Source organism: Alnus glutinosa, chromosome 11 (genome assembly GCF_958979055.1).
Source record: "Alnus glutinosa chromosome 11, dhAlnGlut1.1, whole genome shotgun sequence".
In the NCBI taxonomy this organism is placed as follows: Eukaryota; Viridiplantae; Streptophyta; class Magnoliopsida; order Fagales; family Betulaceae; genus Alnus; species Alnus glutinosa.
In genome coordinates, this window is record NC_084896.1 from 21,232,137 (window position 1) to 21,247,764 (window position 15,628).

General features: G+C 34.8%; 1 protein-coding gene across 1 annotated transcript; it reads right to left on the bottom strand.

Annotated features, from left to right (window-relative positions):
• Window positions 1–27: 27 nt before the first annotated feature.
• On the bottom strand, window positions 28–9,523 carry LOC133881375 (oligopeptide transporter 4-like). The gene is made up of 6 exons (XM_062320288.1): window positions 8,904–9,523; window positions 8,459–8,556; window positions 2,477–3,043; window positions 1,997–2,249; window positions 1,582–1,764; window positions 28–813 (listed from the first exon to the last, which is right to left on the bottom strand). The coding sequence occupies exons 1-6, from the start codon at window positions 9,447–9,449 to the stop codon at window positions 199–201; spliced, it is 2,262 nt and encodes a 753-aa protein (XP_062176272.1). The 5' UTR covers window positions 9,450–9,523; the 3' UTR covers window positions 28–198.
• Window positions 9,524–15,628: the final 6,105 nt, after the last annotated feature.

Genomic DNA, 15,628 nt, shown 5'->3' on the forward strand with positions numbered 1-15,628 from the left:
TGCTGTTAAGAGTTGGACCAAAAGATCTTTACAACAATATATATGTATATGTAAACTTAAAAGATAATTTGCATAAAACATTATAAATCCCTATAAAGCATGAAATTCCCTCCACTTTGGGTGTAGTATCATATTAATTGCTACTAATATGTTGTGCAACATTAGAGGGAAACGATCTATGACAGAAGCATATAAATATTAGGTTACTGGACAACCATCAACCACTATGCCCTTGGCTGTTGGACATGTTGCTAATGGACAATGTTCACCATCGGTACCCCACCAGGACAAACTTTTGTTTTCCAAGCCCACTGAAAAGTACAAGAGCACACCCATGAAAGCCACCCCAGCATCCAGTGCTGCTGAAAGAACGTAATTGTACCTCTGCCACCATTGCTTTCGGTAACGGAAGATGTAAAAGTTGAAAATTGTTCCAACTATAATCCAGGCATTGTAGTTCAGGGGTGTTGCCGGTGGCATCATTCCCGTTGATCCCAGGAGAACTGGAAGGTTAATCAGGGGAATCCATGATTGCTTAGGGAATGTCTTATGAAGCAGCCAAACAATAACCGGCCCTATTGCACCTCCAAGGAAGAACCAATTCATTGCTGCATAGTTTCCCAGAGTTCCAAAGATCCGTTTAGGTCCTACCAGACCCCAAATTACAGATGCATCAAAGAAGACCCGGTCCCCAGGACATGTCCAGGGACTGTTCGAGGGAAGGAGATCATCCTGGCATATGTTCTTAATTGAGTCGAGCAACCACACTGCCACTGCAAGGTTGATGGTTGCAGCCAGAATTGTTCCTATGAACTAGGTATACACATGCACCAATGAACAGCAGAGCAAAATATGTCAGTAGTTTTGCAGAAAATGTGCCAAAATAGCTTGTATATATTGGATAGTTAAGGATCATTTACATTGTCGTTCTAAGATCATTATACGCATCTAGCATGATTTGCTTCTTTTCAATATGAAATTACAATGAGTCATGCTTTCTGCTTTCATTGCATCTGTTTTAAAATAGGTAATTTATAGTTTTGGGCTGGTTTTTGCATTTACAAATACATAAGAGGTGTCTAGAAAGCAATTTTGATTCTTCCTAGCTTCTACTCTGGTGTTATAGTACTAGCCATTGATTTCCAAATTCTGGACAATGCTTTTCTTTAGTAATAAATATCAAGCAATTTGTCCTATCTACTCTGAGTAATATGAATGGGATTACTTGGAGGTTGAACAAAGGATATACATATTAAATACTTGGGCTTTGTTTGTTAATGTGTTTAGGAGGGTGTTTTTTGTTTTTGGTTTTGGCTTGAAAAAATATTATAACGTGACATAAAGGTGAACACAATTGAGTGTTTTGTGTTTCGGGTTTTTTTTGTTTTGAAACAGAAAACAAAAGAGAGAACAAAACCTTGATGTTTTTATGTTCTCTATCAATCTTTTAGCTTTAAGACACTTTAAAAATATGTTTCTACTTGGGCGTTAAAAAGATCTAATATCTAAATAATAGTAAATAAATGTGTTAACTTATTTTCATTTCTTTTGATTTGTTGATGGTAGAAAGGAAAAAAGTACCTGAACCAAAAACATTGATCTTGGAGGAATCTTCATGTAATGTCCTAGCTTGAAGTCACTAAGGAAGGAGACAGCCTGAGCCATGCTCATATAACCATAGGTTTTGAAGCACACATTGGCTATTGGTCTTCCTGGGTATATTAGACCCATTGCATACTCCGTGATAATGTTTAGCCCTGGTGTCTGTACGAACATCAAATCGTTCATGGGAAAACAGTAAGTTTTTATGTAGATCATGGAATTGAAATCATTATACATTTATACTTAGTATGGTATCTTGAGTTTTAGCGGGCATGTTAAAGGTCTAATATAGCACAAATTGCATGACCAGGGCCAACTAGTTGAATTATGATTCTCATTATTCCATACAAATTCAAGATAGGGAAAAAGGTGGAAAGAGTATGAATCCAGTAACCTGGTTTGTTGTGGCAGTTATGATGCTGATTGGAAGAGTGAAGATAAAGGCCATGGCTCCGGCAAAGAGGAGTCCCCACCATGGCATCTGAATTTGGTCATTTAAAAATATGCAGAGTACAAAGGAAACTGCGAGTGTCACACCAAGCAACAAGTAGAACCACCAGGAAGGTATGTCCTTGTATCTCCTCATCAATTTGGTATGGATATCGTCCTTGCCCCGATTAGAAGCATGATACCGCTCATAAATTTCCCTGCCCATACAGTTGTGCATGAAATGAGACTTTACTAATATAAATTAGAAAATTTCAGAACCTTATAAAGACTTTAATGATATAGAGAAGCATGGTTTTGTTCCGTACTTTGGAAGGTATCTTATGCATCTCTTATTTGTATATAGACACACACACACGCGCGCATATAATATACATTTAGGACACCAGGGAAACCTAGGATAAACAGGAATTGGGAATATTTATACCTGCCATAGAAGAGAAACACATGTGTGAGGGTGGCTGCGATTGTGGCAAATCCAAAGCCATACGTGAGAGCGAAAAACATGCTTAAGTGAATCCGTCCTTGTTCTGTATACTTTGCTTGATCGAGTTCAAAGTTATTATTTACAATAGCTGATATGTTGTACTTTTGTCCTGCAGCTGTAAACAAGTGCGACGAGAAAATAGGAAAGCTTCTTGCATTGTACAAGTCAAACCCCCAGTATGCTGTAGGGATTGCAATGTAGACTATCAATATGTAGCCTACAAAAACGTTGACAATGGAAAAGAAAGGGCTGACGAGGGGGCTGAACAAGAAAGAAGACACAGCAGACCAGTCAAGTGTCACAGCTCCAAGTCCAAGGCCTCTCATGCCCGAACCAATCTGCTGGGCTGTCACTGACTTGGAGAATGTCCAGCAGATCCATGATATGCTTGTAAGTGTTGAGAACAGGTACCCAGGGACCAGGTACCATGTGAAACTGCAAATTAGTGCAATTAGGAAGAACTTCGCCCGTGACATACGCTGCTGCTTTTCACGTTCATGCAAAGCCCTGCAAAAAGGTGAATCAAAATTTAACAAGATTTAGAGGAGTCTTTCACATTTTGAGACCTTTGCACTTTGCACTTTACTACTCTTATAGAGATGTAACAGTGACCTTATCAAAATCTTTCCTTGGCCAGATCATTGTAGTAGTGATCTATTACACTGTTGTGACAGGGATCTGGCAGAAACATCTTAGGTATCAACGATTTCGGCTTGTTACTGATATTATTTTGGTGTAAGAATTCTAATCAGCATATCGGATTTCACATGCATGTATGGTGGCCTGATTATGTTAATGGAATCAAAGCATGCATGATAAGGAGGAGGCACATAAAGAAAACCATTATTTAGTATGCGTATATAGTGATGGTGGCATTACTCTTTTTACTGATCCTACTGCTTTTGCTTGCTGCTACTGCAGTCTACTACAGCACCATTATTTTCAAGTCTTATTATTGTTACTAGTTATCTATCTTCTCATTAATATCATCATCATCATCATCATCATCATTATAGTCTTCAAACAGCACATGGTCCCCATTTAAGGGTCCCTTTCACTTGCCTTGACAATGAAAACAGGCTAAAGTTCTACCCTCAATTAAGTCATGTCTTAGGCTCCCACACTTTTCGTCTTTATGTGCTGTGTAGTGTATTAAGGGATGGATTAAATAATCCTTAATCTAAATAGTGTGACTGAAAACGAGTGAGGTCTTATCATTTAATGTGCATCACTTTTGTTTTGGCCTATCCCAGCAACGAAAATGAAAGAGACCAGAGACAAGAGACCGGCCAAGTGTGAACAAGCTAGGAAAGGAGGCCGGCCAAGTGTTTACTAACAATTATTTTCAATAAAAACTTTCCTCTTTACAACATTGACATGAACACAATTCTTCCAAAGTTGGAGGGTCTTTGGCAACCCAATTATTTCTTATAAAAATATTATTTTCTACGCCCCGACTCCTCGTCAATGACTTTTTCATTTATTATTCTTTTGTATTTATGAATTTATTTATTTACGTGGTTCGGACAAGCCCAAAAAGTCTTGATTCCGCGTTCCACATGTCTTAATCCCAACTGGGTCCACAGTTGTATATGGTCCACCAAACTTGGAAAGCCTTTTTGAGTGGTTAATCAGATTATACGTGTATTTGGATAATAAAGTGGTCTAGATTTCGACGAAGGGGACAGTCTACCGAAGAATTATACCCATGCCATGGCCTGCACACGGGCTCCTCGTCTCTCTCTCACAAAATCGGAGTCAATTTTAGGGTTCCAAATGTGAGGTGGTCCATTAATTAACTACACATAAATGTAGCTGTACGTAACAATTTTGCCCCATTAATGTGTCTCAGGAAAAAAAAGGATTCGGATCCACGGCAATTCTTAAAAATTGCTGTGGTAACAATAGCAAGAGTCTAGGCCGTTAGATCCATCTAACGGCCTAACACTAATGCCACCTCAGCGATCCGCGTGAGGACTGACTTTTTCAAAAACTTGAAAAACATCGAAATGTTTTGTTAGTCTGAATCGTCTTTCCCTTCTCCCCTCCAGCAACCTCATTCTCTTCTAAAATTAGTGTACAGTTTGCAGAACAACAAGCAACTGCTCCATCTTCAGACGCCCAGAGAGCTTCATTTTGAAAGAAAAAGAAAAAAGCAAGAGGAGAAGATTTGGGCTCATTTTCGCATCTCTCCAAAGACACCATTTTCGCATCAGACGCCCGAGCTCCATTTTCACATCTCCCCTCGTCCGATCATCTCTTTTTTAGAAATTTTTTTGCAGTTTTCGTTGATAAAATTAAGAGATTCTGAGGCTTTTATTTGTGAGGTGTTTGATTTTTGATTTTTTTAAATGACTTGATAAAAAAAAGAGTTCCAAAACACACAGTTCCATCCTACCGAATTTTTTCTCAAAAGATTGTCAGATCACAAGCACCAGATTGGGTTAAAAACCCATGTGTCCATGATTTTTTTTGTTTTCTTAGATGGTTGGTCCTCATATTCGGTGAAGTAGTAAGGGCAAGAGAATGGGGGAGAGAGAGAAAAGAAGAAGATGAAGAAGATAGAAAAAGAGAATTTCAGAACTTTCAGACCCCACGTAACCATCAGACGCAAGTACAAATATGGGTGACAAATTTCAATGAATCACTAAAACCCACAACCCATTGCAAAGGGGTTGTGGTGAGTACCGTAAGAGAGGGCAAAGGGGAGAGACTGCGCACAATCCATTGCAAATCTTATTCCGAGAGAAAGAAAAAAAAGAAAAAAAGTAAATCCCAAATGAACAGAGAGGGAGAGGGCTTTGGTGGTTGAAGGCGACAACCAGCATCGGCGGTTAGAGGTGGCGTTCGTGGCGGTTGGAGGCAGCCCTCAGCTTGAGATCCTGTGAGAGGAGGCGCTCAGCGGCCCTCGACGGAACGAAGCTTGGTTCTGGAGATAAAAGAGTGGTATTTCCGGAGAGGGAGAGAGGGGAGTGAAGAGATACACGTGTCATCTTCCAGGCTGTTGGATATGACGAACGGCTTGAAATGAAACTATTGCTACCACGACAAATTCTAGGAATTGCTGTGGATCTGAATCCGAAAAAAAATAGTATCCGTTGACGTGAAGTTTTCGCTTTCCTAAGTCAACTCGGATGAGTGATTTATAGCCGGATTCAGCTGGAGTTGTCACTTCTTTCTTGTCTTCTTCTTTCCTTATTTTATTATTATTATTAATATTAAGTAACATTATATACCAAATAAACATTTTATAAATATCTAATAAATTTGTTGGAAGTTAGTGTGAAATGTTTTTTATTTTTGAGAAAAGTATAACAAAACTCTTAAATTACCATCCAATTGTTAATGTATTATTAAACTACAAATTGTTTCAACGTCTTCCTTATACTACCAAACAATCTCAATATGCCTCCCAACAATGACAAAAATATTCCTCGTAAAATTATAAAAATTCTTAAAATTATATAAAAAATCAAAAATTAATTTTTTTTAAAAAAAAGTAAACAACTAAAAAATAAAAATCAAGGTTTTCCATTTTCTTGAAAATTTGCTTCTTTTTTTCTTATTATTAAGATTTTGTTTTATATAATTTTCAGTCGGGGTAATTTTTTTTAAAAAAAAAAAACCTAAAACTAAAAATAAATAAAACCAAGGTTTTTGGTTACGTGACACATTAACAATAAAGTCAATAAAGTGGTAGTTTAAAAAAAATACGCGTACTTTTTCAATTTCCTATAATTTGATGACAAAACAGTAAACGATAAAATTTCAAACCCATCACTTTCAAGGAATTGGCGACAAAAATGAGACCTACAATTCAGAACACTCAAAACTCCACAATGATGCGGGTCAAGATTTGAATCCAATGAGATCCACAATTCAGAATTCTAGAACAAAAATATTAAGCTTATTTTAATTAATTGGACAAAGAAATGTGAAAAGCCGTCCAAACAAAGGCTCGTTTCCATTCGGCCGCACCACCATTATTTATTTATAAAAATAATAGTCAATTAATTAATATAGGGATAAAAAAAAGGTTTAGAATCAGTGAATCACAATCACAATAAATAATAATGTAGCATTATTATTGCTGCAGAAGAAGATAAAAGGTTGGGACCCCTGATAAGACTAGCTGCCTAGGCCTTTTAGAATCTCCGCAACAATGAAATTTAATAATAATAAAAATACTAAATCTTACTAGAAAAGAAATAAAAAAATTTTGAAAAAAATTAGAGATAACTTTACTTGACTATTTTAAACTTTTGCCCTTTTTTAAAAGAGTAATTCTATACGTACATTAAGTATTTATCAAATGTTCATTAAAAGATGAGATGACGTTTAAAATCACCATTACACATGTGATTCATCAAATAATAATTTTGATCAAAGTAATTTTAAAAATCATCTCATTTTTTTATAAACACTTAATGTACATGTAAAATTACTCTTTTAGAAGATGCTTAAACTTCAAACCGTCTCAATTTAGGATATCCATTTGTCGAAAAGTCTCAATTAGAGGTCATTCATTGCCATTAAGGGATTTTAAGTTAAATCCTATCAAAATTCTCAAAATATCCCTGTGTTTATTTTTTTAAAAAATTATATATATATATATATATATATATATATATATATATATATATATATATATATATATATAAAATTTCAAAGATATTTCAAAGATTTAAGCATGAATATTTTTGTAAATTCTGTTAAATTCTAACCAACACCTAAATCCTAACAATTTTTCTTTTTCTTTTTTTTTTTTTCCCTTAAAAAAATAATAATATTTTGAAAATTTTGATAGGATTTAATAGAAAATCCTAAAAGATAACTCTAAATTGAGATTTTTCGAAAAATAAAAATTCTAAATTGAGACAATTTGAAGTTAAAGTAACTTCTTTTAAAAAGAATAAAAGCTGGTACCCTTAAATAAAGTTTTCCCATAATATATATATATATATATATATATTAAAAAAGAAAAAGAAAAAAAAAATTTGTTGAGTTAATTTGTTGAGTTTCCCTTTTGGAGGATTGAGTCTCCCAACCACTAGGGTTTGTGGAGTTTTTGTCCCCTCCGGTTTAGATCCGGTTGTGGGTTTTATTTTCTCATAGTCCGTTTGGGCTATGTTGTTTTCTTGTTTCTTTGTTATGATAGGAAAGCCTGCACGTGAGGTGCTTGATGGTGAAGGGCCGTCCCGGTGTGTCGACGGTGGGTTTGACTGTGTTCTTCAGTTTTCACAATTTTTGAAGGCCCGATCTGCGCCTTTCTACCGTCTTTTGCTTGACACGCGCCTTTCAGTTGTGTTTGTCGACGTCTTCTGGTCCGGGATCTGCTTGCTTTGGTGGTGCTGAGGTGCGGTGTTCGGCGCGTGGTCACCATGTGCCTGGGTGTTTTCTCATCTGGGACCGCGCGTGGTTGACCACGCTCTGTTCTTTTGGGTTGTGGCTGGTGGCGATCGGTGGATGTTGGTAAAAGCCTATTATAGGGCTGGTTGGAGGCGGCGCGTGAGTACACTCGCCGTCACAGGCAGTGGGCGGTTTTTTCCAGATGGCAGTTTCTGTGAGGTTTTTTTGTTTCTCTTTCGGTTGACAGGTTGCTTTGTGGTTATTAACCTAGACAGTGCTTTTAGCCCAGTTTGTATGACCGACTCCCTATTCAAGCAAAGTTATATGTTAACGCAGAGGCATTATTTTGGTTGTCTAGGTTTTATGTCTAGCAATCTGCCTGTATTATTTGTCTGATTTCTGTTTGAGTTAGGTACATACCTTTGTGGTGGTGTAATTTGTATACCCTTGAGGTAGTTATGTTCACCTTTATAGTGATTTATGTACCCTTTTCATATTCTAATGAAAGTTAAACTTTCCCTCAAAAAAAAAAAAAAAAATCCAATGAAAACTATAAAGATGGCGAGTACGTACCGGAACAATGAAACCTGAACGAGAGTGCCAGGCCACCACATATGCGCCGGCTCCACCACGTACTTCCTCAATAGCCCAGCCCAACCGTATCCTAATACCTGCAAATTAACCGGCCACCATGCTTCAACCATTCAATTTTCCGGAATTTCTTTCAATCTAGATTTTTACGAGTGTCAAAAAAAAAAAAAAATACACGCTTTTTTAATAACACGCTACGTGTTAAAAAAAAAATATATACGAGCCATAATAAAATTAAAATAAATCATATAAAAATACTATTTTAAAAACAGATGCGATTGGGACGAATTTGAAATCCAAAAAAATCTGTCAGAAATCCAATAAACAACGGTTAAAATCATGAGATTCCTCTGCAACTTTTGTTGTTTCCAAATAATAAATAATAAATAAATTAATAAAATATCATAAACAGACTGCTGCTGCGTACCTGCGTAGTGGTAATAAGAAGCCAACCGGCGACAAAAGAGATTTTCCGGTGGTAGAAGGCTTTGATTATGGTAACAATACCAACAGCATAAGCTGACCCAGATCCGAATGCGCTCCCAGCATTAGCGAAGATGGAAATGAGCACGTGCTCCTTCATGTTGAACGGACCCGGATTGAGCGAGAAACTCCGGGACCCGAGCCCGGGTAACCGGAACTTGGTCTCCGGGAGAACGGAGGCCATAAAGCGGCCGATGGGAAGGGTGGCCACTTGGACGGTGATTTGGGTTATGATGAGGGGCTCCGTCCGGTAGGCGAAGAACTGGTTGAGGAAAGAGAGGAGGGCGCATGAGATTAAGCCCAAGAACCACATCCTGAAGGTCCATATGGGGAGGGTAGGGTCGTCGGTGTTGGCCACGGTTAGCCTGACCTCCTCGACGGGAGAGAGCTCCTCTGGGTCGACATCTTCGTCGGCGTTGGGGATGTTTTTCTCTGGGTCAGTAGGTGCGGCGGCGGTGGGGGGCGGTGTTTGTATATCCAGTGCTCCCATTGAATGCCTACAGCCTCTGCGTACAGGGAAACAGAATGTGAGGGTATGAAGGGGGGATGGCCGTCTTTTATTGCATGTGGGCAGGAGAGTGTTTTTGACTTACTGTTTTCTGTTTGATAGTTAAGAGTCAAAACTTCATTGGATATTTTGCAAGTGGGGAATCATATTTTGGATGAGATAAAATAGTGACAATTTTTTGTTCAATAATTTTGACACGTGCGTAATCAGCAGATTATGATTTAAGGGTTCACACTATTTAATTAAATGAATTAAATTATAGTTGACCTATATAGTCTTATATCTATGTCTAAATACGACTCAAAAGAACTAACAATTTTTAACACGAATTACAGAATCAGATGAATAGATATTCTTAAAAAAAAATAGACTACATTTTTAAGGAAAACAATTTATTAATTTTTATTTTCTCTCAATTCTTTTTTTTTTTTAAAAAAATAAACAAATAAACCTGCAATATATTGTAATGGGTGGTCGCATTACCTCTAAAACGCCTCGTGGCAGACTGCTGAGGTATTTCGGAGGTGGTCGCATTAATTGGAATCCAATTAAAATTACTTAAAAAAAACTTAGGAGTAGAAGTATCTATTTTATTCCACTCTATTTTATTCACAATAATAACTATTTCATTTGCTAATGGAATATTAATTTCGCAAACCAAATTATACCTTATGGTTAATCTATATAGTTTTATCATAGAAATATAAGAATAAAAATATTTGACGATAATATTACCCTAAACCGAGAAATTTAGTTGATTTGATTATCCTAAATTAAGAAATTTAGTTTATATTTGAAAATTTTCAAATCTATATAAAACTCCATAAATAAAGATCATTGTATTCAAATCAAAAACCTTAATCTTTATATGTTTTTCTTTTTTAATTATTATTAGTTTTTATAAAATCCTGCGCAGCTTTAACCCAACCCATGAACACAAAACGACAACCAAGAGAAAGTAACATTTCTTGGAATCACATGCCTTTTTACCTTCGGGATATTCCACATGAGTCATGATGTCGCCTGTCGGTGTAGATTCTAAATGTGTACCTACTGAATTTTTGTAAAGTATGGGGATTGCTTGAAATTTTTAAATATTAGTGTGAACCCAAATAAAAGAAAAGAAAATATGAAATAATTAGTGACGAGTGATGACCTCACGATGGTTGGTCAAATTCCGGGCGCCGTGCCCGTTTGGTTTACATTGCTTTGTATACTGCCTTTCATCTTTTCTATTTGTCATCTCCCAAGGGAAAACAAACAATAATAGGAGAATTCAACAAAAACAATAATAACAACAATAACAAGTCAAAAAAAAAAAATATCTCTAGAGAGGATAGAAATTAGCTCTAAATTAGTTTGTAGTAAATTTTTACAAATTAATCTAATAAAATGACATATTTTTTAGCATGAGAGAATACATATATATTTTTTTTTTTAAAGATAGGCTACATTGACAATTTTTGCAAAACCTTAATAACTTTTTTTTTAAAAAAAAAATTAACCATGGAGTAATTCTATATGTACATTAAGTGTCTATAAAAAATGAGGTGACTTTTAAAATCATCATTTGATCAATCATACGCTCAATAGTGATTTTAAATGTCACTTCATTTTTTTATGAACACTTAATATACATGTAGAATTACTCTTAACCATTAAATATGTAAAACTCACATGTATGAAAACATATCCAATTGTTAATTTGAAAAAAAGTTGTACAAAGATTATAAACATATTATATATATTTCATTTTTTTAATAGCACGTGTTTTTTAAGTAATTTTAATAGTACATTAAAAAGTGTCTATCAAAAAATGAGGTGGCCTTTAAAATCACCATTTGATCAAAATCATCATTTGATCAATCACAGAACCAATAGTGATTTTAAAAGCCACCTCATTTTTTTATGGACACTTAATGCACTTGTAGAATTACTCGTGTTTTTCATATGTTTTTTTTTTTAATATTATTAATAAGAAAATATGTGAGTTTGACGCTAATTTCTGTTCCTACAAATTGGACATTGACATTGTTTGGTAGTTCAATGGAGTTTTTTTTTTTTTTTTTTTTTTTGACATGTCCACACAAGAGTGGGGAGCGGAGATTCAAACTAGTGATCTCTGTTTCATGAGACATGGTCTCCAGCCGATTGAACTACCCCTTGGGAATAGTTCAGTGGAAATATTGTCACAATTGATAGTTTGGGAGCACATTGATAATTAGATGGTAGTTTAAAGATGAGATGTGTACTTTTCCATATATATATATATATATGTTTTTGGAGAAGTGATACATGTACATCCTTTACATATTTCTTACACATTTCAATACAACTAAATTTCAAATTTACTATTAAATTTTTAAAACTATGTGGGTCCCATAAATTTATTAGTAAATTTAAAAATGAGATATGTAAGAATATTAGGAAATGTTGTATTTATATCATTTCTCATATATATATATATATATATATATATATATATATATATATATATATATATATATATATATATATATATATATATATATATATTTTTATTATTGTTATAAGGGACACGTATTGCATTATTATTAATGTTGATGTGACATTGCGGTTTTCGTCAATATTCCAAACCAAAGAACGGAGTAGAGAATTATTTGTCATTTATACTTATCACTAGGAGTTTTAAGCTATTTTTTAAATCCTAAAGAATTTATTGCAAATTGGTGCAACTATATGGACTGAATTTGTATTTTTTTTTTAAAACAATAAAAAAGAAAAGAAAAGCATTCATTATGTTTTCATCTCGTTAAAAATTAGTATATATTAAAAAAAAAAAAATTAAGAGCTCCTAGATACTATCACCTCTGTGTTTAATGAGATAAAGATGGAATGAACAGTGAACATTATTCCTACAAAATATATTCAATGTCAACAACTTTAGCATCGTTTGGCAACCATCTTTTCTCATATTGGGGGATAAATTTTTTCTTTTTTGAATGATAGTAAAATGTTATCAGTGAGATATAAAGTTGAAAGAATTTATAAAAAAAATAAAAATGTATTGTAAAAGGTTCTTGTTTATTTAAATAGTAATAAAAAAATATTGATGTAACATAAAAGGTGAAAAAGTTAAAAATGTTTTAAAGTTGTTATTTTTTTTTTAGAAAAATAAAAAAAAAAAAAAAAAAAAAAAAGAAAAAGAAAGAAAGAAGAAAATTGCCAAACGGAGCCTAAGTCAGTCTTCGGAATGCAACTTTCAGAGAAGCCGTCGGCCTCATGAATCTAATTGGAGATTCCGTATCTCGAATAATCCCCTTTTTGTGGTCTCTAGTCAAACACATATACCTCTACTTTAATAAAAGAAGATAAGCCTATTGCTTGCCGCTTTGGTGAGAGAAGCTGCTTCGATATATCTTTCTTAAGTCAATTGCTTTGCCGTTACCTGCAGCATGACATCGGAAAATTATTTCTTTTTACCAAAAAAAACTCATAATTAGCCTTTAAGTTTTGACTTTAGTCCTTAAGATTTTTATTTCAAAAATAACGACATTAGATTTTGCTCAATCACCCATCCAGGAGATTGTAGGACAAAAGTGGGCACCTCCACTTGGTGGTCCTTCTGAAGCTGAATTGGGACGCAGTTCTTGACAAAGCCACAAGGACTATGGGCGTGGGGGCCGGCTTAAGGGATGAGAAGGGTGAGGTGGTGGCAGTTGTGGCACAGGTAGTCCCTCAAGACATTGATCCTAGTGTGGCAGAGAGGCAATGGCACTTTGGAGGGCGGTCAAGATGTGTGGTGATATGGGCCATTACATGTGTCTCATTTAATATATTAAGGTCAATGTCAGCACCCAATATCAATGTTAATGTTCATGTCAACATCAAAGTTAATGTTTATGTCTCTAATGTTACAAATTTGAAAAATTAGGATGGCAAAGAAAATGATTTTTGTTTCTGGAGTTGATTTTTTATTTATTTTTAGATGACTTGGCGTTTAATGATATGACATTGATATTAAGTATTACTATGGACGTTGACGTGTCAATTAAGACACATGGCATATGACAAACCATTAATTTTTTTGACGAAAAAGTGACAAATGAACCTACTTAAAATTTGGGTAAAACTTAAGAACCATATTCTTAAAATTAGAAACTCAAAAACTAAATTCAAATAAGATAAAAATCTAAGGTCTAAATATGATTTTCCCAAATATTATAGAGATATGCTATTTAGCCTTCCCCCAATATTGTTTTAGCATTTTCAACTGGAATAGCATGTTCAATTAGGGTTAGCAATTTTTGACACGACCCGTGAACCCGACACGAACACGACACGAAAAAACCGGGTTTGAGTTTGTTATAATCGGGTTGACCCGATTATGACCCGATTGCACGGGTTGACCCGATAACACGATTATAACCCGATTACCCGGGTTGACCCGCCAACACGATTATAACCCGATTAAAAAAAAAAAATTGAAGGTAAAAAAAAAAAATTGAAGGTTGAAACATGTGAAAACAATGAAATTGATGCCGTGTCGGGTAAACGGGTGACACGTTTTTTAGTCGGGTTTGTCGGGTCGTGTTCGGGTTACTCGATTATTAATCGGGTCGTGTTCGGGTCACGTGTCACAACCCGATTAATAATCGGGTCGGGGTCGGGTTGACACGTTTATATACTCGGGTCAGTCGGGTTGACCCGAACCCGACACGTGAACCCGAATTGCCAACCAGTTCAATTCACACTTGAATCAATCTTAATTCAAATTTTTTTTTTTTTAAAAAAAAGAGAATCAAAGATGAATTGAGCATGCCACGTTAGCTGAAACTGTTAAATAAGATGCCATAATTGTAGGGATCCCAGATAGCTCAGGATCACTCCTCAGAATCAAAAAATTGGTTCCCATAATAGTTGAAGGAAATGGTTGAAGTCCCCACTATAAATATATGCAAGCCATCAGTTATTCTTCAGTTGATATTACTATTATTGAGATTGACATAAATTCTCTCTAAAAGATTGACTTAAGCATCGGAGTGCGACTAAGTGGCACTCCCAATAACCTCATTTACAAATTTTTATTGTTTTACAAGAAATAATGATTTTTTTAAAAAAAATTCGTGCCATCGTATCGAAAATTGTCTTAACCCGTATGAAAGTAATTAATTAAAATATCTCCACATTAATTTGATATAGTTAACCTGTTTCAATAGAATTATATAGCTATAGACTCAATATAGCATTACTTTAAGTACATAGTACATACATATATTTAATCAAAACTTTCAGGTCGTCAATGATTTGATGAGGTAATTTCGCATGTATATTCTATCGTTCTAGAAATTTCCGGAGCCGCCCAATACTTTGAAATGCCTTAACAAATTACAAATTAATCTTTCTCCACCATTTTCGGATGATCTAGAAAATTAATTACTCTAAGGCAAGCAATATGAATAGGACAATAGCATGATTAACATCCTAAATCATATTTCTAATGTCGCTCGTGCTTATTCTGCTATCCCTCTATCCATTTTGGTCAAAGATATATAGTTTACAACTCACTATCAATTACTACATAATAATACACTAAACATCCCGTGTTAAATTTGTTACAATTACGATATATAAGACAACAATATTGATAAAATTTATTAAGCTTTATTCTTCCACAAAAGGCATCTTAAGAAAAGAGATTTGTTCAATACTTATAAAGCTCACAACCTAAGTATACTTTGGCAATGTATGACTCTTAACAAGCCCACTCACGTGTAACACTATTATTCAAACAATTGTATAACGAGAGGGAATGCCTAACATTGTTCAAGATCCTAAAACTTTGATACTATGATAAAATTTATTGAGCCTTACTCTTTCACAAAATACACCTTTAATAAAGAAATTTATTCAAGACTTCTATATAAAATTCACGACCCCATGCATACTTTGACCATGTGAAAATCTTAACAAAATTTATGTTATTCCCGAAAATATTGACTATCAAATATACATGGAATACAAAATAGTAAATTGGAATCACTCAAGTCACACGGTTTGTCTTCACTAGGCAAAACTCCTTTTTCGTTGCCCTCCGCTACAAACCGAAGGCAACAACTCTTATCTTTTCTTTCCCGTGCGGCCCCTCAAAAGTCAAAACAAGAGAAAATTAAGGCTTTGGA